At 49.5% G+C, this 27,299-nt stretch overlaps 1 protein-coding gene across 2 annotated transcripts in view; it reads left to right on the top strand.

The window, feature by feature from the left end:
• The window catches only part of VTI1A (vesicle transport through interaction with t-SNAREs 1A), a 673,595-nt gene extending 646,763 nt beyond the window's left edge, over positions 1–26,832 (top strand). Inside the window, exons 8-9 of one of the 2 annotated variants that reach the window (XM_030202729.1) lie at positions 23,684–24,913; positions 25,654–26,832. In XM_030202729.1, the coding sequence (XP_030058589.1) occupies positions 23,684–23,777 (94 nt within the window). In that variant the 3' untranslated portion in view covers positions 23,778–24,913; positions 25,654–26,832. Of the gene's footprint in view, positions 1–23,683; positions 24,914–25,653 lie in introns of those variants that run through there. The other variant, XM_030202730.1, reaches the window with a different exon arrangement.
• Positions 26,833–27,299: the final 467 nt, after the last annotated feature.

Here is a 27,299-nt window from a genome sequence, read left to right as displayed (position 1 = left end):
TTCCAGGCAGAGGAAAGCAAGAGAAATAAACGAGACGGGCTCCAAGTTCAGCCGTAAGTGATAAATGAGGACGGAAGAGGCCATTCATCTCCTCCCAGCAAAGTGGACATAAACACTAAAGCAGTTTTGCGGAAGACGTGTCAGCAAATGTGATCATTTTGTAAGTTGTCAGGAGGATAGAGAGCTACTTCTTTTACAGTGTCACAGGGGAGCGTGCTAGTCAAATGTGACAGCTTTCATCCATCCATGTCGTAAGAAGAGCGAGTGAATGTGTGCGGATATGGAATTGAAGGGGAACAGGCTAAAGTCGGTGGCAAGGGGGGAGCTATTTTAGATAGATGTATTTGTGTGTGACTTGTAAAATGTTTCCTAGCTGCTTAAGTATCCTTGAAGTCACTTATCCAAAGTGTGTTCAGATAAAGACCTATAGATTCACATCTTAAGAGTTCGGCGCATTCATATCAGTAGAACAGGGCAAATATTATGCATGTAAACAGGGCTCTTGAGTTACTGCTGTGGATTCCTGAACCAGGCCAAGGGTATCTGACACACTAGGCAAACTTTCAGCTGTCTACCCACCAGAGCAGCTCAAGGCCCTACCCCCTGGTGGCCAGCATCTCCCCTTCGCAACCCTACCCCACCTTCCTCCAGATGGCTAGCATCTTCCTTTTATATCCCTGTTCCCCCCCCCCCCCCCAAGGTGGCTAGCATTTCCTCTCTTCTCTCCCCATCCCCTACATGTCCAGCATCTCCCCCCTTCCCTCCCCTCCCCTCCCCTTCCTTCCCTTCTGAAAGGCCTACCTCACCCCTGTTCAGACTCCATGTTGCTGCTGCAGGACCACCACCAAATCCACCTAGTCTTTCAGCACTAAAAGACTTAGTGCAGCTGGCTTGGGGTCTTCAGAATCCATGCAGCAGGGGCGTAGCCAGACACCCAATTTTGGGTGGGCCTGGACGCAAGATGGGTGGGCAGAAGAACCCTGCCTCATCCCACAGATGATGTGGTCTCTCCTCTCACCTGCATGCCATGTGGTCTCTCAAATATCCTCCCTCTCCCGCATACCTTTTAAACAGCAGATTTTCACTAGCAATGGGCAGCAACTAATACACACGGCTGATGTTGGCTCCATACCCTTCCCTCTGATGCAACTTCCTGTTTCCGCCTAGGCAAGAATACATCAGAGCGAAGGCTATGGGGCCGGTGCGAGCAGTATGCATCAGTCACTGCTCACTTCAGGCGAAGATCTGCTATTTACAAGGTATGCAGGAGGGACAGTTGTTGGGAGTTTTCGGCTAGTGGGGCTTGGGGATCCCTGCCAGCCACATTATAGCTATGCTGGTACTGGGTGGGACCGAGCCCAAAGTGGGTGGGCCTGGGCCCACCCAAGCCCACCCTTGGCTACGCCACTGCCACGCAGGCTGAAGGCTTCCCATGTCCTGCACCCTCTGGGCTTCCTGTATTAGAGGGAGAAGGACACAGCAGTCCTTGAGCCATGCTAAGACCCTGTGCCAGCTACAGTGAGTCTTGGTTAGTAATGCTGACTGTCACAACAATGCCATCCTCCAAATTGTTTCACCCTAGGTGGACGTGGTGGAAGAACCTCCTGGCTGGTTGGTGCAAGTGACAGCCATAGAGTCCTATCTCACAGCTACCCCCCCCCCCCCCCCGCTGCATTGCATCAGGCTACCAAACATTGGCTGTCAAACCTTCCTCTTTATAACTGTAACATGATTCATCCTCCTTCATGTAGTCTCTCTATCCCCTCCTCTCCGGTCATCTACCTCCACTGCCTTTCCCATGCTTTGCTTCACTCAGTTTCCAGCTCGGAGCATGTATTGCATGAGAAGTCCTGGCATATGCCGCTCAGCCGAAACAAGCAGCAGTGACTGGCGGCAGTCCATTTATTTGAGTGGCGGGCCTCGGCATCCCTGCCAGCAAAGGTATGCCTAGTGCAGCAGCATAGGAGGCGGGCGAGAGAGAAATGCGTTGCCCCTCCCCCAGTCCACCCCTAGGTCCCCTCCTAATGTGCAGGGGCTAGCTACGCCCAGAGACAGAGTTACGGTTAAACATTTACCAGCACACCACTGTGATGACATTTATTTATTTATTTATAACATTTATTCCCCACATTTTCCCACCCATTGGCAGGCTCAATGTGGCTAACATCAGTCCGTAAGGCATTTGCCAATCCGGTAAATAAACAAACGAAGTATGGTAAGGTGAATAGGTAGGATAATAATTACAAGGGGAAAGGTAATAGAGTCTATATAAGGTCCATAAAGTAATTGTAATCCAGGAGTTATGGATTTGGGACGGGACCATTAGGATAAGCCTTTCCAAATAAGCTGGTCTTAAGAGATTTTCTGAAGTTCAGGTGGTCATAAATAATTTTCACAGATTTAGGTAATGCATTTTTTTTTAATTACATTTGTACCCTGCGCTTTCCCACTTATGGCAGGCTCAATGCGGCGGGCAATGGAGGGTTAAGTGACTTGCCCAGAGTCACAAGGAGCTGTCTGTGCTGGGAATCAAACTCAGTTCCTCAGGACCAAAGTCCACCACCCTAACCACTAGGCCACTCCTCCACTCCGTTCCATAGTTGAGTGCTAATGAAGGAAAAGGTGGAGGTGTAGGTGGGTTTGTATTTGAGACCAATACAGGTGGGATGGTGGAGGTTTAAATATGAACAGGATGGTCTGCAAGAATTCCTTGATGGCAAATTGATAAGGGTATCCACGTAACCTGGTGCTTCACCGTAAAGAATTTTCTCCGAGGACAAGCAGGCTGCTTGTTCTCACTGATGGGTGACGTCCTCGGCAGCCCCTCCAATCGGAATCTTCCTAGCAAAGTCCTTTGCTAGCTCTCGCGCGCACCGCGCATGCGCAGCCGTCTTCCCGCCCGAAACCGGCTCAAGCCGGCCAGTCTTCTTTCGTCCGCACTCGGTACGGCTGTGTTTTTTGTCGTGTCGAGCCCCGGAGAGTCGACCTCGCGCGTCCGTGTTTTATTGACGTGTTTTTTCTTCGGAAAAGTTTTCTAGCTGTCGGGAAGTGCTCCGAAAACCCCCTTGGGTTTCATTTTCCCCTTCCCGTACTTCCAGTTTTGCCCCGGTAAGTTTTCTTTCGACGTCGGGGTAGGCCTCTTTTCGGCCTCGGTCGAGATTTTTTCTCCCTTAAAGTTTTGGTGCTCCAAATTCGTCATTTCGGATTTTGACTTCGCCGGCGTGATTTTTCCGCCCATGACATCGAAGCCTTCCAGCGGCTTCAAGAAGTGCACCCAGTGCGCCCGGGTAATCTCGCTCACTGATAGGCACTCTTCGTGTCTTCAGTGTCTGGGGGCCGAGCACCGTCCCCAGAACTGTAGTCTGTGTTCCCTGTTACAGAGGCGGACTCAAGTAGCGAGATTGGCCCAGTGGAACGTTTTGTTCTCGGGCGCTTCGTCGGCATCGGGGTCATCGTGTGCATCGACATCATCAGCGTCCAGACCTTCATCCTTGGCTGCCAGTGCATCGAGTGCATCGAGGCATCGGCCCTCTGCATCGGCGCCGAGACATCGGATAGCTGCATCGACGTCGGTGGTACCGGGACCTCGTCTCCTGATGTCGTCGGACGGTGGTGCATCGAGTGGAGTGCAGGTGAGGGCTGTCCTTTCCCCTGCTGGTGGCGGTGAGCCCTCGGGTGGGTCTCCTCCTACCCTGAGGGCTCCTGCGGTACAGCCCCCCCGAGATCGACCCTCTTCGGTCTCGGCCCCGAGGAAGCGACGGATGGATTCTACGTCCTCCTCGTCGGTGCCGGGAAGCTCCGGTGACATGCTTCGGAAGAAGTCGAAGAAGCATCGACACCGGTCCCCTTCCCGCGTCGGCACCGAGAGCTCTGGGTCGCCGAGGGAGTCGGCACTCAGCAGGCATCGGCACCGAGAGGACCGCTCACCCTCTGTTCAAGAGGTGTCGATGCGCTCCACTCTGGACAGCCCGGAACAGCCTCCACGCCCGGAACAGGTTCTGACGTCGACGCCTGCATCGACCTCCATGCCTTTCTCTGCAGCCGCTCTGAACGAGAGCCTCCGGGCCGTTCTCCCAGAGATTCTGGGAGAGCTGTTGCGCCCTACCCCTCCGGTACCGGCGGTGCTTGCGCCTCCGGTACCGTCGAGCATGGCGCCGGCTGGCCCATCGCCCGGGGTGAGGTCCCCGACGTCGGTACCGCGTGCGGTGCCGACTGCGGCCACCTCCCAGGAGGGCTCCCCGACTACGTCGGCGGAGGGAGCTTCGCCGATGCGGGCGAGGGAGTCTACCTCTCGACGCCCCCATCGTGGACGTGGCTCCACGGAGTCGAGCCGGGCGCGGTTGCAGACGCAGGTCCATGAACTTGTGTCTGACACCGAGGGTGAGGCCTCGTGGGAAGAAGAAGAAGATCCCAGATATTTCTCTGACGAGGAGTCTGAGGGTCTTCCTTCTGATCCCACTCCCTCTCCTGAAAGGCAGCTTTCTCCTCCCGAGAGTCTGTCTTTTGCTTCCTTTGTCCGGGAGATGTCTACGGCCATCCCCTTCCCGGTGGTTGTGGAGGACGAGCCCAGGGCTGAAATGTTTGAGCTCCTGGACTATCCTTCTCCACCTAAGGAAGCGTCCACTGTTCCCCTGCACCATGTCCTCAAAAAGACATTGCTGGCGAACTGGACCAAGCCTTTAACTAATCCCCACATCCCCAAGAAGATCGAGTCCCAGTACCGGATCCATGGGGACCCAGAGCTGATGCGCACTCAGTTGCCTCACGACTCTGGAGTTGTGGATCTGGCCCTAAAGAAGGCTAAGAGTTCTAGGGAGCATGCTTCGGCGCCCCCGGGCAAAGACTCTAGAACCTTAGACTCCTTTGGGAGGAAGGCCTACCATTCCTCTATGCTCGTGGCCAAAATTCAGTCTTTCCAGTTCTACACAAGCATACACATGCGGAATAATGTGCGACAGTTGGCGGGCTTGGTTGATGCTCTTCCCCCTGAGCAAGCCAAGCCTTTTCAGGAGGTGGTCAGGCAGCTGAAGGCGTGCAGAAAATTCCTGGCCAGAGGAGTTTATGACACTTTTGATGTTGCGTCCAGGGCCGCTGCTCAAGGTGTGGTGATGCGCAGGCTCTCATGGCTGCGTGCCGCCGACCTGGAGAATAGAATCCAGCAGCGGATTGCGGACTCGCCTTGCCGTGCGGACAACATTTTTGGAGAAAAAGTCGAGCAGGTGGTAGAGTCTCTCCACCAGCATTCGACAAGTTCTCCCGCCGGCAGCCTTCAGCTTCTACCTCTACAGGTAGACGATTTTTCGGGGGAAGGAAGACTGTTCCCTATACTTCTGGTAAGCGTAGGTACAATCCTCCTTCCCGACAGCCTGCGGCCCAGGCTAAGCCCCAGCGCGCTCGCTCTCGTCAGCAGCGTGCGCCTCAGCAAGGCCCCGCGGCTCCCCAGCAAAAGCAAGGGGCGAGCTTTTGACTGGCTCCAGCAGAGCATAGCCGACATCCAAGTGTCAGTGTCGGGCGACCTGCCAGTCGGAGGGAGGTTGAAAGCTTTTCACCAAAGGTGGCCTCTCATAACCTCCGATCAGTGGGTTCTGCAAATAGTCCGGCAAGGATACACCCTCAATTTGGCCTCCAAACCTCCAAATTGTCCACCGGGAGCTCAGTCTTACAGCTTCCAGCACAAGCAGGTACTTGCAGAGGAACTCTCCGCCCTTCTCAGCGCCAATGCGGTCGAGCCCGTGCCATCCGGGCAAGAAGGGCTGGGATTCTATTCCAGGTACTTCCTTGTGGAAAAGAAAACAGGGGGGATGCGTCCCATCCTAGACCTAAGGGCCCTGAACAAATATCTCGTAAAAGAAAAGTTCAGGATGCTTTCCCTGGGCACCCTTCTCCCCATGATTCAGCAAAACGATTGGCTATGCTCTCTGGACTTGAAGGATGCCTACACACACATCCCGATACTGCCAGCTCACAGACAGTATCTGCGATTTCAGTTGGGCACCCGCCACTTCCAGTACTGTGTGCTACCCTTTGGGCTCGCCTCTGCGCCCAGAGTGTTCACAAAGTGCCTAGCTGTGGTAGCAGCGGCACTTCGCAGGCTGGGAGTGCACGTGTTCCCATATCTCGACGATTGGCTGGTGAAGAACACGTCCGAGGCAGGAGCCCTGCAGTCCATGCAGATGACTATTCGCCTCCTGGAGCTACTGGGGTTTGTAATAAATTACCCAAAGTCCCATCTTCTCCCAGTGCAGAAACTCGAATTCATAGGAGCCCTGCTGGATTCTCGGACGGCTCGCGCCTATCTCCCAGAGACAAGGGCCAACAACTTGTTGTCCCTCGTCTCGCGGGTGCGAGCGTCCCAGCAGATCACAGCTCGGCAGATGTTGAGATTGCTGGGCCACATGGCCTCCACAGTTCATGTGACTCCCATGGCCCGTCTTCACATGAGATCTGCTCAATGGACCCTAGCCTCCCAGTGGTATCAGGCTGCTGGGGGTCTAGAAGACGTGATCCACCTGTCCACGAGTTTTCTCGAATCCCTGTATTGGTGGACAATCTGGTCCAATTTGACTCTGGGACGTCCTTTCCAAATTCCTCAGCCACAAAAAGTGCTGACAACGGATGCGTCTCTCCTGGGATGGGGAGCTCATGTCGATGGGCTTCACACCCAAGGAAGCTGGTCCCTCCAGGAACGCGGTCTACAGATCAATCTCCTGGAGTTGCGAGCGATCTGGAACGCTCTGAAGGCTTTCAGAGATCGGCTGTCCCATCAAATTATCCAAATTCAGACAGACAACCAGGTTGCCATGTACTATGTCAACAAGCAGGGGGGCACCGGATCTCGCCCCCTGTGTCAGGAAGCCGTCAGCATGTGGCTTTGGGCTCGCCGTCTCGGCATGGTTCTCCAAGCCACATATCTGGCAGGCGTAAACAACGGTCTGGCCGACAGACTGAGCCGGATTATGCAACCTCACGAGTGGTCGCTCAACTCCAGAGTGGTGCGCCAGATCTTCCAAGCGTGGGGCACCCCCTTGGTGGATCTCTTCGCATCTCGAGTGAACCACAAAGTCCCTCAGTTCTGTTCCAGGCTTCAGGCCCCCGGCAGACTAGCATCGGATGCCTTCCTCCTGGATTGGGGGGAGGGCCTGCTGTATGCTTATCCTCCCATTCCTCTGGTGGGAAAGACTTTGTTGAAACTCAAGCAAGACCGAGGCACCATGATTCTGATTGCTCCTTTTTGGCCGCGTCAGATCTGGTTCCCTCTTCTTCTGGAGTTATCCTCCGAAGAACCGTGGAGATTGGAGTGTTTTCCGACCCTCATCACGCAGAACGAAGGGGCTCTTCTGCATCCCAGCCTCCGGTCCCTGGCTCTCTCGGCCTGGATGTTGAGAGCGTAGACTTTGCCTCTTTGGGTCTGTCAGAGGGTGTCTCCCGTGTCTTGCTTGCTTCCAGGAAAGATTCCACCAAGAGGAGTTACTTCTTTCTGTGGAGGAGGTTTGCCGTCTGGTGTGACAGCAAGGCCCTAGCTCCTCGCTCTTGTCCTACACAGACCCTGCTTGAATACCTTCTGCACTTGTCTGAGTCTGGTCTCAAGACCAACTCTGTAAGGGTTCACCTTAGCGCAATCAGTGCATACCATTACCATGTGGAAGGTAAGCCGATCTCAGGACAGCCTTTAGTTGTTCGCTTCATGAGAGGTTTGCTTTTGTCAAAGCCCCCTGTCAAGCCTCCTACAGTGTCATGGGATCTCAATGTCGTTCTCACCCAGCTGATGAAATCTCCTTTTGAGCCACTGAATTCCTGCCATCTGAAGTACTTGACCTGGAAGGTCATTTTCTTGGTGGCAGTTACTTCAGCTCGTAGGGTCAGTGAGCTTCAGGCCCTGGTAGCCCCTTACACCAAATTTCATCATAACAGAGTAGTCCTCCGCACTCACCCTAAGTTCTTGCCAAAGGTCGTGTCGGAGTTCCATCTGAACCAGTCAATTGTCTTGCCAACATTCTTTCCCCGTCCTCATTCCTGCCCTGCTGAACGTCAGCTGCACACATTGGACTGCAAGAGAGCATTGGCCTTCTACCTGGAGCGGACACAGCCCCACAGACAGTCCGCCCAATTGTTTGTTTCTTTTGATCCCAATAGGAGGGGAGTGGCTGTAGGGAAACGCACCATTTCCAATTGGCTAGCAGATTGCATTTCCTTCACTTACGCCCAGGCGGGGCTGGCTCTTGAGGGTCATGTCACGGCTCATAATGTTAGAGCCATGGCTGCGTCGGTAGCCCACTTGAAGTCAGCCTCCATTGAAGAAATTTGCAAAGCTGCGACGTGGTCATCTGTCCACACATTCACATCGCATTACTGCCTGCAGCAGGATACCCGACGCGACAGTCGGTTCGGGCAGTCAGTTCTTCAGAACCTGTTTGGGCTTTAGGATCCAACTCCACCCCCCGAGGGCCCTGTTTGTTCTGTTCCAGGCTGCACTCTCAGTTAGTTGGTAAATTTTTTAGGTCAATCTCAGTTATGTCCTCGCCGTTGCGAGGCCCAATTGACCTTGGTTGTTGTTTTGAGTGAGCCTGGGGGCTAGGGATACCCCATCAGTGAGAACAAGCAGCCTGCTTGTCCTCGGAGAAAGCGAATGCTACATACCTGTAGAAGGTATTCTCCGAGGACAGCAGGCTGATTGTTCTCACAAACCCGCCCGCCTCCCCTTTGGAGTTGTGTCTTCCCTTGAAGTGTATTGTCTTGCTACATACTGGACTGGCCGGCTTGAGCCAGTTTCGGGCGGGAAGACGGCCGCGCATGCGCGGTGCGCGCGGGCGCGCGAGAGCTAGCAAAGGACTTTGCTAGGAAGATTCCGATTGGAGGGGCTGCCGAGGACGTCACCCATCAGTGAGAACAATCAGCCTGCTGTCCTCGGAGAATACCTTCTACAGGTATGTAGCATTCGCTTTATGAACCAGTGTACAGAGTTTAAAAGTAATTCGTTCCTTTACTGGAAGCCAGTGTAGTTTCTCACGAAGGGGTTTAGAGCTGTCGAATTTTGATTTTCCATAGATTAATCTGGCAGCTGTATTCTGGGCGGTTTGGAGTTTCTTCAGAAGTTGTTCTCTGCATCCTGCGGATATTCCATTGCATTAATCAAGGTGGCTTAGTACCAGTGATTGAACTAGGTTACATCTACGAAAGTAGCACAGAGTTCATACAATAAACCCTGTGAGATGGGAGGTAAGAATCTAAATGTGTACATAAGTATTGCCATACTGGGAAAGACCAAAGGTCCATCGAGCCCAGCATCCTGTTTCCAACAGTAGCCAATCCAGGTCACAAAGACCCGGCAAGATCCCAAAAATGTACAAAACATTTTATACTGCTTATCCCAGAAATAGTGGATTTTCCCCAAGTCCTTTTAATAACGGTCTTTGGACTTTTCCTTTAGGAAGCCATCCAAACCTTTTTTAAACTCCGCTAAGCTAACCGCCTTTAGTGGAGTTTTAAAAAGGTTTAGATGGCTTCCTAAAGGAAAAGTCCATAGACCGTTACTAAATGGACTTGGGGAAAATCCACTATTTCTGGGATAAGCAGTATAAAATGTTTTGTACATTTTTGGGATCTTGCTGGGTATTTGTGACCTGGATTGGCCACTGTGTACACCCTAGAAGAGAGAAGGGAAAGGGGGACAAGACGCATTCAGGCCCCCTTTTCTCAAGCCGCGCTAGCAGCTGCTGGTGCAGTAATGCCAACAAAGGCCGTTCACTTTGAATGGGCTTTGACGTTATTACCGCACGACAGCCACTAGCCCAGCTTGATGATACTTATGATAAAGGGGGCCTCAAATTCCTTCAACATATACAATAAAGTAACATGGTAGCCATGTTAGTTCACCTTAATAAGTAAAAATCAAGCAAAATATGGAAAAGAAGGTGGTAACCTTACTGAACTCATACTGTCCTGACCTGAGGAAGTTAGTCAAGAAATGTGTTGTTAATCCAATAAAAAGTTATTTTATTTTCCATGTTTTAAATTTGTGTTTATTAAAACGTATGTAATGCAGGCAATGCGTCTTTTTCAATGAAAAGGAAGTTAAAGAAGAAGGGGTTATTGAATGAGGTAGACTGAGGGTAATGTGAAGACATATTTGGAGTAGCCTAATAGTTAGTGCAGTGAACTTTGATCAATGTTGCTAGTGGAGGAGTAGCCTAGTGGTTAGTGCAGTGGACTTTGATCCTGGGGAACTGAGTTCGATTCCCACTGCAGCTCCTTGTGACTCTGGGCAAGTCACTTAACCCTCCATTGCCCCTGGTACAAAATAAGTACCTGAATATATGTAAACTGCTTTGAATGTAGTTGCAAAAACCTCAGAAAGGTGGTATATCAAGTCCCATTCCCCTTTCCCTAGTTGAGATTTGACATGGAATGTTGCTACTATTGAGATTCTGTTGCTACTGTGTAAGATTCTATATGGAATGTTGCTATTCCACTAGCAGCATTCCATGTAGAAGCCTGCCCTTGCAGATCAGCAACGCGGCCGCGCAGGCTTCTACATAGAATGTTGCTACTGGAAGGAGTAGCCTAGTGGTTAGTGCAGTGGACTTTGATCCTGGGGAACTGGGTTCGATTCCCACTGCAGCTCCTTGCCACTCTGGGCCAGTCACTTAACCCTCCATTGCCCCTGGTACAAAATAAGTACCTGAATATATGTAAACCGCTTTGAATGTAGTTGCAAAAACCTCAGAAAGGCAGTATATCAAGTCCCATTTCCCTTTCCCCTTTACAGCAGGGATAGTGGACTGTGCCCGCCTCTCAGTAAATGTAGGAGAAGTAGAAACAATCCAAGAATTCTAAAAAAAAAAGAGTTAAGTCCAAAGGCACTTTTGTGACTGCCAAACACTGCTTAGAGGAGACTATGCTTTAGTTTACCAGTTGACAACATAGAAGTTCCATTCACATCGAAGCTCATGTGCATATATTTACTATCATAGTAAATGAATGACGACGGATAAAGACCTGCACAGTCCATCCAGTCTGCCCAACAAGATACTTTATATGTATACCCGAGTTTGATTTGTCCTTGCCTTTCTCAGGGCACAGACCGTAGAAGTCTGCCCAGTACTGTTCTTGTACTAAGTTCTGAAGCTAACATCGAAGCCCCTTAAAATTTACACTCCAGCCCATCCCTATCTATTCAGTCACGATCAAGGCGTAGACCGTAGAAGTCTGCCCAGCTCCCGTTTTGTTTCCCAATTACCGGCGTCGCCACCCAATCTCCGCTAAGATTCCACGGAACCGTTCCTTCTAAACAGGATTCCTTTGTGTTTATCCCAGGCATGTTTGAATTCCACATATCCACCACCCTCTCCGTGAAAAAATACTTCCTGACATTAGTCCTGAGTCTGCCCCCCTTCAACCTCAATTCATGTCCTCTAGTTCTATTGGTCACAGTTAGACTGTTTTGACTCCTGACACAGGCACTCTTGCTGAAACACGGCTGTGTCGAGTCTTGTTTTCTCATTTCTTGACCAGCAGTAGGTTTGTCCAGTGGCGTACCTACGGGGGCTGACACCCAGGGCGGATCGCCGATGCGCCCCGCCCCCCGGGTGCAGCGCCCCCCCCCCCCCCCCCGGAACAGCGCAACGCCCCCCCCCCGGGTGCACGCCGCTGGGGGGGGGGGTGCCACGCGCCTGCTGGCTCTTCGTTTTCATGCTCCCACTGCCCCGGAACAGGAAGTAACCTGTTCCGGGGCAGAGGGAGCATGAAAACGAAGAGCCGGCAGGCGCGCGGCACCCCTCCAGCGGCGTGCATCCAGGGCGGACCGCCCCCCCTTTGGTACGCCACTGGGTTTGTCCTCTATTTTATATGGTTTAAAGATTTTCAGCTTCTTCGGTCGTTCTTTGCTCGCAATGACAGCACATGGGCTGTCCTCCTTTTTTGTGCATTTATTAAATTGCATCAATACTTTACATCTTGTGAGGTCTTTGGTTCTCCTTTTTCCTCCCTACCTATTTTCCATTTTGGAGCAAGGGAAAAGCTATCTGTGTTAATGCAAAAGATGTAAGAGGCCAAATTTTATCCTTTTATCTCGCTACACCTCACGCCTGAAATAGACTTCCCGAGTCTGTACGTCTAGCCCTGTCTTTGGCCTTTTTCAAATCCAGGCTAAAAGCCCACCTCTTTAACGCTGCTTTTGACTCCTAACCACTACTCACTTGCCCTGTACCCTTTTATCCCCACCTCTTTAATTCCCTTACCTCTTAGTTGTTCTGTCTGTTTGTCTGTCCTATTTAGATTGTAAGCTCTTTGAGCAGGGACTGTCTTTTTCGTGTATGGTGTACAGCGCTGCGTATGCCTTGTAGCATTATAGAAGTGATAAGTAGTAGTAGTAATGTAGAAGCCTGCCCTTGCAGATCAACAACGCAGCCGCGCAGGCTTCTGTTTCTGTGAGTCTGACGTCCTGCACGTACGTGCAGGACGTCAGACTCACAGAAACAGAAGCCTGCGCGGCTGCGTTGCTGATCTGCAAGGGCAGGCTTCTAGATGGAATGTTGCTAGTGGAGGAGTAGCCTAGTGGTTAGTGCAGTGGAACATGAGATGTTGTTACTATTTGAGATTCTGGAATGTTGCTATTACTTGAGATTCTACATGGAATGTTGCTATTCCACTAGCAACATTCCATATTTAGATTGTGAGCTCTTTGAGCAGGGACTGTCTTTACATGTATGGTGTACAGCGCTGCATATGCCTTGTAGCGCTATAGAAGTGATAAGTAGTGGTAGTAGTAAATTAGGCCTTATCTGCCATATTTTAGGGTTCTGTGATAGAGGTTAGGTGGATGATCATCAGATCATCTGCTTTCAAGGTGGACGATACCAGATTTATTGTCAGTAGAATAAATCTTACACTTGGGAGGAAAAAATTTGCTATGACATTTTAGAAAGAATGTATATAATTCAGAATATGGGCATCCAAGTCATGACATCATCAGCACTTGGTTGTCCATTTCTCACATCATTTAGAACAGGATCTGCTGACATACAAGCCAGTTTTAAAATTCATGAGAAATGGACGTCCATTTTCTGGTGACATCCAGCATGAAAATCAATTTTACAAACTGAAACATCCAATTATGAATGGGGCAAAACAAGGGGTACGGATGACTTTGTTAAAAAAAGAATGGCCACACAGATAGCAAAGCAGAGAGATCAGTGGCGTACCAAGGTGGGGGCAGTCCGCCCCGGGTGCACGCCACTAGGGGGGTGCCGCTCGCCTGTCGGCTCCGCTCGTTGTCTGCTCCCTCTGCCCCGGAACAGGTTAATTCCTGTTCCGGGGCAGAGGGAGCAGGGAACGAGCGAAGCCGACAGGCGCGCGGCACCCCCCCCCCCCCCCAGCAGGTAAAAATGCACCCGGGGGGTGTCCTTTTGCCGGGGGTGGGGGGGGGTCATGCAACCGGGGGGGAGGGCGCAATCCGCCCCGGGTGTCAGCCACCCTAGGAACGCCACTGAGAGAGATAGCCTAATGGTTAGAATAGTGAACTAAGAGCCAGGGGACCCAGGTTCAAATCCCACTTCAGTTTGTGATTTTCATTCTGAGCCCTCCAGGAACAGAAAAATACCTACTATATCTGAATGTACACCACTTCAGTAGCCTTCAGTCTTGCGACTTTCTTGTACATTCAGGTACAGTGGGCATAGTTCTGTCCATGGAGGACGCGCAGTTAAAAAGAAAAAAAGTCACAAAGAGCTGAAGTGGGATTTGCACCTAAATCCCTTGGTTCTCAGCCCATTGCACTAACCATTAGGCTACTCCTCAGTTCTGCATGCAGGTCTGTTAAGATTTTAATACCATGGTCCCATAGTTCCTGAAACTGTCACAGAGTCCAGTATCCCTTGCTAGTTTCAAATTCAGGTGAGGGAGGGGGACAACAACCACTGGGGGATTAAGGAGGTGACTTGCCTTAATCTCTCCAGTGGGCAGTTGCTCAATCAGATAACCTTTTTGTAACCTGGACATGCCAAGTACCAATTCTAAATAACAACATCCTTCGGTCAGACCACGCCCTCTGGCCATAATGGTGTGCTGCACTTTCAGACATCCATTTCCTGGCTTTATAAAATTGGGATTTAGACGTCTATGCGATATGGATGTCTAAATACCGGTTTTCAGATGTCCAAAAACACAAGTAGAGCTTGTATTATCGAAACAAAATGGCCGGCCATCTTTCGTTTTGATAATCCGGTCGGGGCCGGCCAAATCTCAACATTTGGGCCACCGTTAGAGATCGCCGCACTTAGAGATGGGCGCCATTGGTTTTCGCCGATAATGGAAACTAATGGCGGCCATCTCAAAACCAGCCAAATCCAAGCCCATTGGTCGTGGGAGGAGCCAGCATTCATAGTGCACTGGTCCCCCTCACATGCCAGGACACCAACTGGGCACCCTAGGGGGCACTGCAGTGGACTTCACAAATTGATCCCAGGTGTATAGGTCCCTTACCTTGTGTGCTGAGCCCCCCAAAACCACCTCAAAACCCACTACCCACAACTGTACAACACTACCATAGCCCTTAAAGGGTAACGGGGGGCACCTAGATGTGGGTACAGTGGATTTCGGGTGGATTTTGGAGGGCTCCCATTTACCACCATAAGTGTAACAGGTAGGGGGGGATGGGCCTGGGTCCGCCTGCCTGAAGTGCACTGCAGTACCCACTAAAACTGCTCCAGGGACCTGCATAGTGCTGTGATGGAGCTGGGTATGACATTTGAGGCTGGCAAAAAAATGTTTTTAATTTTTTTTTGGGGGGGGGGTGGGAGGAGGTTGGTGACCACTGGGGGAGTAAGAGGAGGTCATCCCCCATTCCCTCCGGTGATCATCTGGTTAGTTCAGGCACCTTTATGAGGCTTGGTCGTGAACAAAAAAGGACCAAGTAAAGTCGGCCAAATGCTCGTCATGGCCGGCCTTCTTTTTTCCATTATCGGCCGAGGCCGGCCATCTCTTAACCATGCCCCCGTCCCGCTTTCAGTACACTGCCGACAAGCCCCCTTGAACTTTGGCCGGCCCTGCGACGGAAAACAGTTGAAGCCGGCCAAAATCGGCTTTCGATTACACCGATTTGGCCGGCCTTAGGAGAAGGCCAGCCATCTCCCGATTTGTGTCGGAAGATGGCCGCCCTTCTCCTACGAAAATAAGCAGGTTGGTCTCCCTTCAACCTAGCCTCTGATATTAACATGTAGCTCTCCCTTGACTTTGCTCCATTTCAGCATAGAAGATGCTCAGCTCTGTGACTCGTATCTTCAAAGGGTGTAGAGGGTATAGCTTTCCTCCGCATAGGAGGTTTTTATAATGCATAATTAGGCCATTATATGAAAAGGAGTAGCGTGATAGCCTGGAAGAGAAATTCTTTTGCAGAAAGCGGTTGAATAACATACTTTAAGCATTTTCTCTGATTAATTTCTGTCTTCATACTGGTTAGAATGTACAGGAGTTGCTTCATTCCATTGAGTGAGTGGCTGCCACTGAGATACAAGGGGATTTGATAGCATAAGCCTCACAGTTTGACACTGGCTTCTCTATATCAGCCTTTCTTTCATAGTTGCCTTTATATTTTTTCCTTGATAGTTTTGTACAAGCAAGTGCCTCACTGCCATGCATTCCCCTGGAATTTTGTCCTTTAATATCATGTATTAAAAAAAAAATTTTTCAGAAAACCGCGTCTTTTTAAATTATGAAAACCCTACAATCGTGTATATACTGTGTTAATACAGTAGAGTTTTTCAGCATCTCTGTTTGCAGAGTATTATTTTAAAAAGAGAGGAACAAGCTCAAAGGATCCTTATTGGTAGGGAAGTGAGGGTCAAGCCAGGCATCAAGTAGGGTCGGTGGTTTTTGCAACAAAAAGTAAATTGGGCAGAGACTAAATGGGCTTTGTGATCTCTATCTGCAGTCACGGGAAGGGCAGTTCTATAAACTAACCATAGCACAGAGACTACTATTACAGCACTGACCAGTGGAGGAGTAGCCTAGTGGTTAGTGCAGTGGACTTTGATCCTGGGGAACTGAGTTCGATTCCCACTGCAGCTCCTTGTGACTCTGGGCAAAGTCACTTAACCCTCCATTGCCCCTGGTACCAAATAAGTACCTGAATATATGTAAACTGCTTTGAATGTAGTTGCAAAAACCTCAGAAAGGCGATATATTAAGTTCCATTTCCCTTTCCCTATTTGAGATTCTACATGGAATGTTGCTACTATTGGAGATTCTAGATGGAATGTTGCTACTATTGAGATTCTGTTGCTACTATTTGAGATTCTACATGGAATGTTAATGTTGCTATTCCACTAGCAACATTCCATGTAGACGCCTGCCCTTGCAGATCAGCAACGCGGCCGCGCAGGCTTCTGTTTCTGTGAGTCTGACGTCCTGCTCTGAGCGAGGAATGATGGACGCAGACCCCTGAGGAAGGTTTTTGTAGCCGAAATACGGACTATGTTGGGTCCAAATAAAGTTGTGTTTGGAGCATCTTATCCTGGTGTTTGGACTGATCGCTTGGACTTGGTTCTTTTCCACCCTGTTTTTGTTGTGTTCTGTTCTTGTGGAAAGAGTGAACCCCATTTGCTTTTGCGTATATTGATGTTAGAACACACATCTTTATAATTATATGGGTTGTTCAACCAGTACTGTACTCCATTGGAGAAAAAGAATTCTGTATATTCAGGAAAGAAAGATTTTGCTTTTATTTTGCCTGTTGTTACCACTGTTCCCTCTAAGCTGAGCGGGAGTCCTCTACCTACAATCCGGCCATTGAGGGGCGCTGTTTCTCGATCGCATCCTATATAATAATTCTCACCTCCAACGTTCTGAGGCTGCCTGGAACCGTGGCTTCTGGCCAGAGGTGGTCTACTTCCAGTGGAGTAGATAAAAGTGACGTCATGAATGAAGTGCCACTGATTGGCTGCGCCTCCGAGTCCAGCACGATGCCCAGCAACAAACCGCCACCCAGTCAGCCAGCAGCAAACAGTGACCCAGGTAGGTGGAGGAGTAGGGAAACACGCGGAGCATGTTTCCCTACTCCTCCCCCTGCCTAGGAATCGCTGCACACTGCCTGCGAACCTCCCGAACCACCCGCGCACACCAACCGCCCTCAACCGGAGAGGACGAAGAGGGAGGGCGGCAACACGGCGAGTGAGCGCCTGCGGCGACTGTCGAATCTGCAGGAGGTGGGTGAGGGCTCAGGATGGGGGTCGGGGTCCACTGGCAACTCGCAAGACAGAGGAGGCAAAGAGCAGCGGGTCCTACTCCAGCGCAGCCGTCATCCCCGTTCATTCAAAACAAAGGTAGCAAACCTATGCAATGCTGCAGCAAATTCAATAGACAGGAGTGGAAGTGAGCAAAGCAAGTCTAGGTAAGCAATGAAGCACATTGGTTAATCTCTGTTTCCACTCCCCTACGCAGCCGTCATTGCTATACACTGACAAACAAGCAAAAACTTGCAGCTGCTTCACATTGTCGTTTTTAAAATGTTGTTCCATCTGAAACAAGTCTAAAGCTCTTTAAACTGGATAGACAGTGCCTTAAAACTTGCAGGACAAAAGGAGGGGGGAGACAAACACACCCTGCAACTGGGAGGGAGGGGGGATCCTGCAACTGGGAGGAAGGGAGGGAGGCGGGACCCTGCAACTGGGGAGGGGGGTAAAAGGGGAATGGGGAAACCCCTGCAACTGCGAGACAGACCCGGGGGGAAAGACCCTGCAACTGGGAGGGAGGGGGGACCCTGGCACATACTCTCATTTTCACACACACACTCGCACCCAGTCTCACTCTCTCTCTGTCACACACACACACACTTGCTCATTCACTCTGTCTCACACAGTCACTCTCACACACACTCTCTCTCAAACATACACACTCCCAGGAAAACCTTGCTAGCGCCCGTTTCCTTTCAAACAGAAACGGGCCTTTTTTACTAGTTTTCAGTAATGGACAGACAGACTCTGCAAAACTCCAGGGACCCTGCCTGACCCTAGCAATTGAAAACACAATATTGATGCACTACCCCCTACTGGCAGTTGGAGGCCTCCCGCTCAGCTTAGAAGGAATAGTGGTTGTCACTGACAAATATGCCATTTTTTTTTTATATTCCTGGATTTTTTTTTAATTAGATTTTAATTATACAACAAATTCAAAAGGTAACACAACAGAAAAAAATAAGCAATACACAATAAAGCTGAGTTCAAATCATAATGTTAGTCCGCAGTTGAAAGGAAAAGGTCTAAAGTTTTCCATTTTTGAAGACCAGTTTTATGACTAAGAATGGAAATTACTGCAGACTGCTCGTATTTTTGTATAGTAAAATCCAGTTCCACCAAAGCACCACATTTACTTGGGAAGCGTCTTTCCAGTGCGAAATGACCATTTTCAATGCAACTGAGACCAAGAAGTCAAACAATAACTTATCATTTTCTGAAGATGGAAATGAAATGCAAGTGGATTTCCATATTATATATTTGGGTAAAAAAAGATTCATGAAATCCAAAAATCTGACCAGAATATTACAAGATTAGGACATTCCAACGACAGATGTACAAGAGTTCTAGTTTTGGTTTTTACATGACCAACACAAATCACACCTAGAAGACCCAGACAATTTACTCTTTCTAGGCGTCCAAAGGGCCCTGTGATACATAAAGAAAAGGGATTGTGTGTTACGCCATTCTTTTTATCTTATTTTAGACCCATTCAGAGTCAGTGCCACCATCGAGCAATCACTTTTCAGCAGATCTATATAGGTGCTTATTTGGAGCCCATTCAATAATGTATAAATCTGCAGTCCATAAGATGGTGGACCACTGTGTAACTCCTAACATGCCTGCCTTTATTTATTTATTTATAGCGTTTATATCCCACATATTCCCACCCAAGGGCAGGCCCAGTGTGGCTTACAGGAATTTACCGAAAGCATACATCAAGTCTACAACAAACAGTCAATGACATTGTAGTGAAAGAGGCTAGTAAGTAATAGCAGAAGTGGGGAAATGTGCAAAGAGAAATGGAATTCAATAGACAGCGGTGCGGGGCGGGTCAGGAGCGTAAGCTTTCCCCAATAAGAAGGTCTTAAGAAGTTTATGTGGAGCAGAGTTTGCAAACAATAAAGAAAAGTAGACGTCTACTTTCTTTTATAGAATACTAGCATAACCAGGAAGATACACGTGTATTCAGTTAGACACAAGCATATAGGTCAGCCATAGATAGGGTTACCATTTGTCCGGATTTACCCGGACATGTCCTCTTTTTGAGGTGGGCAACCGCCCACCAGCCTGCCCATTTGTCCAGAAATCCAGACAAATGGGCAGATTGCTAGCCTCCCCTCCCCTTAGTTACTACTGCCCTGGTGGTCTAGTGACCTCTTCCGCCTTCGGGGCAGGAAAGAGCCCCTTCTTTCCTGCCCGGAGCACTGCCCTGCATGCATCCTTCCTGTTGGTGATGTCGGCGCCGATTCAAAATGGCCACCGAGAGTTGAACTGACCTCGCGAGACTTCAACTCTCTGTGGCCATTTTGAATCGGCGCCGAGATCACCAACAGGAAGGATGCATGCAGGGCAGCGCTCTGGGCAGGAAAGAGGGGGCTCTTTCCTGCTCCGAAGAGGTCACTAGACCACCAGGGCAGTAAGTAAGGTAAGGGGAGGTCGTGTGACAGGTTGTGTGGCAGGAGGCAGAGTGAGGTATGAAAGGGGCGGGTGTGTGGTGGGGGCGGGGCATGTGCCTTCCTTTTTGGGGGACAAAATATGGTAACCCTAGCCATAGAGCTGTGTAAATGCTTGCACATAGATGCCTGAGATACATGCACAGCTTAGAGGCACCTTTACTAAAGTGCGTTAGGTACTTTATGTGTGGTTAACGTGTGAAAACAGGGTAACGCATAAACTTGTTATGATGTTTTGCCATAGTTGGCTTGCTATCCCTTACCATCCCCAATGGAATCTAACCTATCCCTTCCCGTACCTGCTAAGATCCACTATCCCTGCAGTTAATCTCCTCCATCCCCACCCATACCCATAGGAGACAACACTATTAATTACTCATTTACAGTCCTCCATTTCCTCCCAACAGCATCCCATGGTTTTTTCGGACGGTATTCAGTATTCAACCAATGAACATTCCAAGCCTCAGGGGTCCTTTTGCTAAAGTGCACCGAAAAATGGCCTGCGCTGGTGTAGACACGTGTATTGGACATGCAAATTGGATGCAAGCAGGTCCATTTTTCAGTGCACCTGAAAAAAAAAGGCCCTTTGGGGGGAGGGACTGAAAATGGACGTGCGTCAAAATGAAAATTGGTGTGCATCCATTTTGGGCCTAAGACCTTATTGCCACCCGCTGACTTAGCAGTAAGGTCTCATGCGTTAACCGGGCGGTAATTGTCAGAACGCGTAGAATGCCAATTACCGCTGGTTAGCACCGCATGCCAGAAAATAAAAAATATTTTCCGGTGTGCATAGCAAACGCGCGTCAAAAATGAATTTACCGCCCGGGCCACGCAGTAGCCGGGCGGTAGTTCAAAATTGACACGCGTAGGCACCTTCGCAACAGGGTTGCCAAGTGGAAAATTTTTTTCCCACCCAAACCAGCCTAAATCCAGCCCAAAACCTGCCCAAACTCAAACCCCACCCCTGACACCCCCACCCCTGCGTCATCAACCCCGCCCCCGCCGTCATCGGCCCCGCCTCCCCCGTCACCGGCCCCGCCTCCCCATCATCGGCCCCGCCCAGAACGTCACTAACCCCGCCCAAAACGTCACTAACCTCGCCCCCCGCGGCCGAAAAAAACGCCTGAAAACCGCCCAAAAGACAAAAAAGAAGCCCAAAAAACCGCAACCCGCCGCGGGCAAAAATTTCCCGCGGCGGGTCGCAGAAAACCGCCCAATTGGGCGGTAAAACCGCCCACCTGGCAACACTGCTTCGCAACTTAGTAAAAGGGCCCCTCAGTCTGGTGTTTCAGCTGCCTCTCTGGGCATTCCAAGCCTCATTCTGGTGCTCCAATTGCCTCACTCAGTGCATTCCAAGCCTCATTCTGGTGCTCCAGTTGCCTCACTCAGTGCATTCCAAGCCTCATTCTGGCATCACCAGAGATCTTGACTACACTCCTGCAGGGATCCCACAGCAACTTCTTGTAGGAATCCTATGGCAAAGTCTTCCATCCCTGTGGGAATCCTGTGAGTTCCACGAGATTCCCATGATCCCTATTCCTGTACAGCTCTCTAATCTTAACACGTTTTAGTAAAGGGGCCCTTAGTGTTCTTTGCCTAAGTGTGAGTTCTGCCCGTGTGTCCCATGTGTCTGCCCACTATGCACATATTTACTGAATAACATGTAGCCGGATTTTTGGTATTTACACACATGCACGTGCACGTGCATAGGGTTTTCTTTCTAGAGTTACCCCCGTGAGTTCACAAATCTTGCTGCAAGGAAAATGGTTATTTGGGATCCTTTGCTGTTTTGGGAGAATCTGAGAAGTATGTGTACATCTATTCTATCTGCTGATGTTCCAAATTTGTGAGGAATCATCTTATTCGTTTGGTGTGGAATTCTCTTGCATATCTGATTGTTAGGCTGATCTGCAGCCTCTGCCGATTAATTTTGTATAGATGCATGTTTGCTTTTTTTTCCTTTGAGTTTTTTGTAAAATACACCAGGAAATACACGAATAAGCCCAAAAGACAATATAATGAATCGAGAAAATAGTCTAATATTGTATGCAATCTAGTTGTTCTTCTTGTTTTATCGTCTGCCTTTAGTGTTTGTATAAAACTGTGTGTTATCCATTGTATTAACATGTCCCTAAAGGGCCCCTTTTAGCAAGCTGCGGCAAAAGGGGGCCGGCGCTGGCGTCGGCACACGTTTTACATGTGCGCCAAGGCCCCCCTTTTACCGCAGATGGTAAAAGGGAAGTCTCGACTTCCTGCAGGAAATGGCCATGCAGCAAGGAAAGCACTTGCCGCGCATCCATTTCGGGGGAGAGGGAGCCCTTACCACCACGCATTGAGGTGGCCGGTAAGGGCTCCTTCACAGCACTGCCCGATTACCGCCGGTTACACTCCACTACTACAAAAATAAATTAATTTTTGTATTACAGGAAATGACACGCACTAGGGGTGGGAAGTGTGGTACTTCCTGTGTAGTGTGCGGTAAAAGGAGGTTTAAGAGCAGTGACCTAAGAGGGTATCACAGCTGTGTACTACATATAGCTTAACTGAGTTGAATTCTGCTTTCCAGTTTTCCTCTGTTCCAGGGGCGTAGCCAGACTTCGGCAGGAGGGGGGTCCAGAGCCTGAGGTGGGGGGGGGGGCACATTTTAGCCCCCACCGCCGCCACCAACAGCAGCAACTTTGACCCCCCCCCCCCCCGCCGACGACCCTCTCGACCCCCCCATCCCGCCGCCGTCGCCTACCTTTGCTGGCGGGGGACCCCAACCCCCGCCAGCCGAGCTCCACTTCTTCTCTCAAAAGGCTTCCTGCTGTTTCTGACGTCCTGCACATACAACGTGCAGGACGTCAGAAACAGAAGGAAGCCTTTTGCGAAAAGAAGAGGACCTCGGCTGGCGGGGGATGGGGTCCCCCGCCAGCAAAGGTAGGCGGCGGGTTGGCGGCGGGAGGAGGGGTCGAGAGGGGGGTCCAGGGCCAAATCTACGGGGGCCTAGGCCCCCATGGCCCCACATAGCTACGCCACTGCTCTGGTCATGCACAACCACCACGTAAAATGAAATCTGTTTAACGTAAAAATTACACTGGATGGGAGACTCCTAGAGCTTGAGTAGTGAAAGTGAGGAGCAAACAATACATTTTATGGAGCAAAGTGGAAAGGATGTATCAGGCTTGCTATTTAAGGGGCTCTTTTACTAAGCAGGGTTAGACTAGGGTTACCATATGTCCGGATTTACCCGGACATGTCCTCTTTTTGAGGACATGTCCGTGCAACCGGGCGGGTTTTGCCAATCTGCCCATTTGTCCGGATTTCTGGACAAACAGGCAGGCTGGTGGACGGGCCGTCCTATAGGACGGCCCGCCCACCAGCCTGCCCGTTTGTCCAGAAATCCGGACAAACAGGCAGATTGCTAGCCTCCCCTCCCCTTACTTACTAGTGCCCTGGTGGTCTAGTGACCTCTTCTGCCTTCGGGGCAGGAAAGAGCCCCCAGTTTCCTGGCCGGAGCACTGCCCTGCATGCATCCTTCCTGTTGGTGATCTCAGTGCCGATTCAAAATGGCCGCCGAGAGTTGAAGTCTTACGAGGTCACTTCAACTCTCAACGGCCATTTTGAATCGGCACCAAGATCACCAACAGGAAGGATGCATGCAGGGCAGCGCTCTGGGCAGGAAAGAGGGGGCTCTTTCCTGCCCCGAAGAGGTCACTAGGCCACCAGGGTAGTAGTAAGGTAAGGGGAGGGGGGTGACGGGGTGTGTGACAGGGGGAAGGGGAAAATGTGACAGGGGCAGAGCGAGGGTGTGAAAGGGGGGCGTGGTGTGAAAGAGGGCGTGGCATGTGCCCTCCTTTTTGGGGGACAAAATATGGTAACCCTAGGTTAGACACTAACACATGCCTAATGCAGGTTAAAAAGGCAGAGCTCTTTAAGTAAGTGTTTTAACAGTGTGCCTTTCACTGACTCATTTTTTCCCCCTCCCTCTTTCTCCCTTATTCTGTTTGGTTAAATCTGTAGGATTATCCAGAACCGGATTTTGGTTGTTACCTTGGCCATCGCTATTGTCTTCACCATCGTGCTGGCTGTTTTTTTTTCTTTACGAGGACACTGATACATCTGTTCCCTTCTGGTAAACAGCAGCAAGAGTGAGGGGAGGGAAAAAAGAAGTCAACTCACCCTGTTTAATTAAGACAAAGTGGTCCTATGAATCACTCCCTCCTTGCACTGACAGAATTCCGCTCTTCCACTCAGGTGCAGGTAACTTAGAAATGTCTGTATTAGCTGCTCCTCCCCCACCCCCTCCGGGTTTTGTGTTCTGTTTAAAGATCCAGAGTTTGTGTTAAGAAAGTAATTTAAAAAAATGATTCCCCCATAGAAGAATAAAGATTTGCCAGAGTCCAGGCCATGACCATATAAAACAAAGGTAGTCAAGGTATCTGGAAGAAGGACGGGGAAGGCATGATTTTGGCTATCGAACTCTGTTTTTCATATCTGCACTAACTCTGCAGACTTTCTCTTACATCATGGAACGGTGAGTCAGGCGGAAAGCAAATATTACAGGGAGCAGCAGCTCATATCACGCCAATCAACTTTGTAATAAGTAACCAGGATAATTTGGCAGATATAATTAGGAGTTTATACTCTTACCCTTCCATTACCTTGCCATGGCTAAAGCCGATATGTGCTTCTCTGGGAATGTATGTCATTACTACTGCAAAAGGTGCTTAGAGGTTTCATATGGTTTTTTTTATTATTAAATAGGTGGGGAAAGGGGACTGTCTAAAGCCGCAACAATGTGAAGAAATATTTTATATATTACAGGAAAGAGAGCAATTAATATCTGCTTTCCATAGAGAACTTGCTGATTAAAATTGGTGACAGCTTATTTCACCTAACCTCTCTTCTTGGTATGAATTAACTGTATGTGATCAAGGTGGGTCAATCCAGGCTTAGATTTTTTTTTTTTTTTTTTTAGAATTTTTATATGCATCAAGTTGCCCAGACAGTTGGTCACCTCTGTAAATCATATGGGGTATATAGTATGGATCAGGAGAAGCCCATGAAGGTGTAATACCTACATTCAAAACTTCAATTTGTAAGCCATTTTGACTGTTTGGAGAAAAAATGGTGCATACAATCTTTTGACATAAATAAAGTATGCACGGGAACGCAAGGATTTGAAAACCGGCTGTCATGAAAGATACATCTCTTGTATTCCAGAAGAGTATGAGCAAGTAAGAAACAGAGGTGTATCTGGACCGGCAGGAGGGGGGGCCAGAGCCAGAGTGAGGGGGCACATTTTAGCCCCCAGCGCCGCCAACCCCCCCCCCCCCCCGCCATTGCCGGACCCCCCCCCCCCCGCCAATGACCCTCTGCACCCCCCTTCCGCCGCCAACCCTCTCCAGCCACCGTCGCCTACCTTTGCTGGCCGGGGACCCCAACCTTCGCCAGCCGAGGTCCTTCCGTTGCAAAACTGGCGGGGGACCCCAACCCCCCCACTAGCCGAGGTCCTGTCTTCCGTTGCAGCAAAGCTTTCTTCAGTTTCAAATTCTGAGTCTGACGTGCAGGACGTCCGTCAGACTCAGAACAGGAAGCTTTACTGCAACGGAAGAGAGGACCTCGGCTGGCGGGGGTTGGGGTCCCCCACCAGCTTCGCAACAGAAGAGAGGACCTCGGCTGGCGGGGGTTGGGGTCCCCCGCCAGCTTGGCAATGGAAGAGAGGACCTCGGCTGGCGGGGTTGGGGTCCCCCGCCAGCTTCGCAACGGAAGAGAGGACCTCGGCTGGCGGGGTTGGGGTCCCCCGCCAGCTTCGCAACGGAAGAGAGGACCTCGGCTGGCGGGGGTTGGGGTCCCCCGCCAGCAAAGATAGGCGACGGCGGGTTGGCGGCGGGAGGGGGGGTGGAGAGGGTCGTCGGCAGGGGGGGTCCAGGGCCAAATCTACGGGGACCCAGGCCCCCGTGGCCCCACGCAGATACGCCCCTGGTAAGAAATAATATCTGATAGGGCAAAAATGAGGGGAAATTAAGAATATGATCAAAAGAGAATGCAGCAAAACCAGGCAACTTGATACTTTGAATTGCCTCACTAGTACTACTGCTTCCAAATTTAGATTGAGGATTTTGGCCCTTTTTGCGCTAAAGCAGGTCCCATTTGCCTTGGGAGCGTAATTTTTCATTCAGAGCTTTTCTGATAGTTTAAATATTAAGAATGCAAGCAAAAGGGGATCAAGCATTTATTTAAAGCAGTATACTTCGCAAACTGCTATACTTGCTCTGAACCTGAAAAGAAATGAAAAAATGATATAGACAGATAGTATGAGCATGAGCTACTGCTTAAAAGTTTCAAAAGATGCTCTACAAAGCGACCATCAGAACTTCTGCCCTGAGGCGTGTGCTGTTTAATCCAAAGCAGACACAACCTGCTACCTTATTTCTCCAAATCCAGTGGTTTTCAAGTGGAAGTGACCAAATTAGCTCAGCTTTCAGATCCTTATTTCTCTTTTTTGTGAATGTTGTACTAGGTGCAGTATTAGAGGAATTTCCACCTATTTCACAGCTTTGATTCATATCAAACCTTCATTGACGGCTAAAGCATATGACTTGGGTACCTCAGCAGTGAAGTTGGCCATGCATTACCAGAGTAACATAGATATTAATTATATATTAACATTGCTGAAGATTTTGCGCAGACTTCCAGGCAGGGTGAGCTTCTGGAGGACACCGCGTTGAACGGATTTTATCCATCGGCGGTCATTGACTTCATCGAAATTGTCATCAAATGAGTTTTTTTTAAATGTCGATTTCTGTTCTGGAGCATTCTTGGTGGGACTCTTATACCAGATGCCTTGTACTTTTGGTCTGATGTAATTAATTTTTATTATTTTAATGTTCGCTGTCATTGACTGTAAATTTCTGAATAGCATTTGCCATAATCATGTCCACAGTTTTTCTCTTTTTAATGTGATTTTTCCAGTGACGGGGCGGGAGTGGTTCCAGCACGAACTGGCTACTTCGGACAGGGAAACCTCATATAACCATGTGGCTTTTTGTTTAACCTTGTTTTAGGAAAAAGTGTTAGTGGCTTTTAAAATCACAAAATGTCCACATGTGTATTCTCGGTACCTGTTTGGGAAAAGTTTCTGTAGGAGAAAACTGCAAAAAAAAAAAGACTTGTTTAAAGGCAAGTGAAATGTGCTTTTAAGCAAGGCAGAGAAGGACACTAAGCCAATCAGGCTTCCTATAGCTTTATTTTGACTTCAACCAAGACTAAAAACCATGACGGTAATCCGTGCTGACCTTTCTAAGCTATTGATTTGATGGTGAGGTTTCACTGTACAGCATCATGCTTAGTGATTTAGCAGAGACTCAGAATGTCTTGCTGTCTGTATGTAATCCCAATTCCTTGGCCAGAACAGCTCAATCTAGCCGTCTTGAAGACAGCTGCCTTCATTTCATAATACATCGGAAATTGACATGAAACAATGTGGACTGTCACGTCCGTAAATTCCTGTATTCAGGTGAATCGTTGGGAATATGGACACGTGGGGAAACAAAACAGCAAAGATGTCAGAAGCTTCCTCTTCAGTCTGTTGATCACATGGGTTAACCCTGAAAATAGTTATTCTGTAATCTCT

Source organism: Microcaecilia unicolor, chromosome 5 (genome assembly GCF_901765095.1).
Source record: "Microcaecilia unicolor chromosome 5, aMicUni1.1, whole genome shotgun sequence".
Taxonomy (NCBI): Eukaryota; Metazoa; Chordata; class Amphibia; order Gymnophiona; family Siphonopidae; genus Microcaecilia; species Microcaecilia unicolor.
Note: the sequence above shows the minus strand (reverse complement) of the source record. Positions and strands in the feature narration are given on the sequence as shown.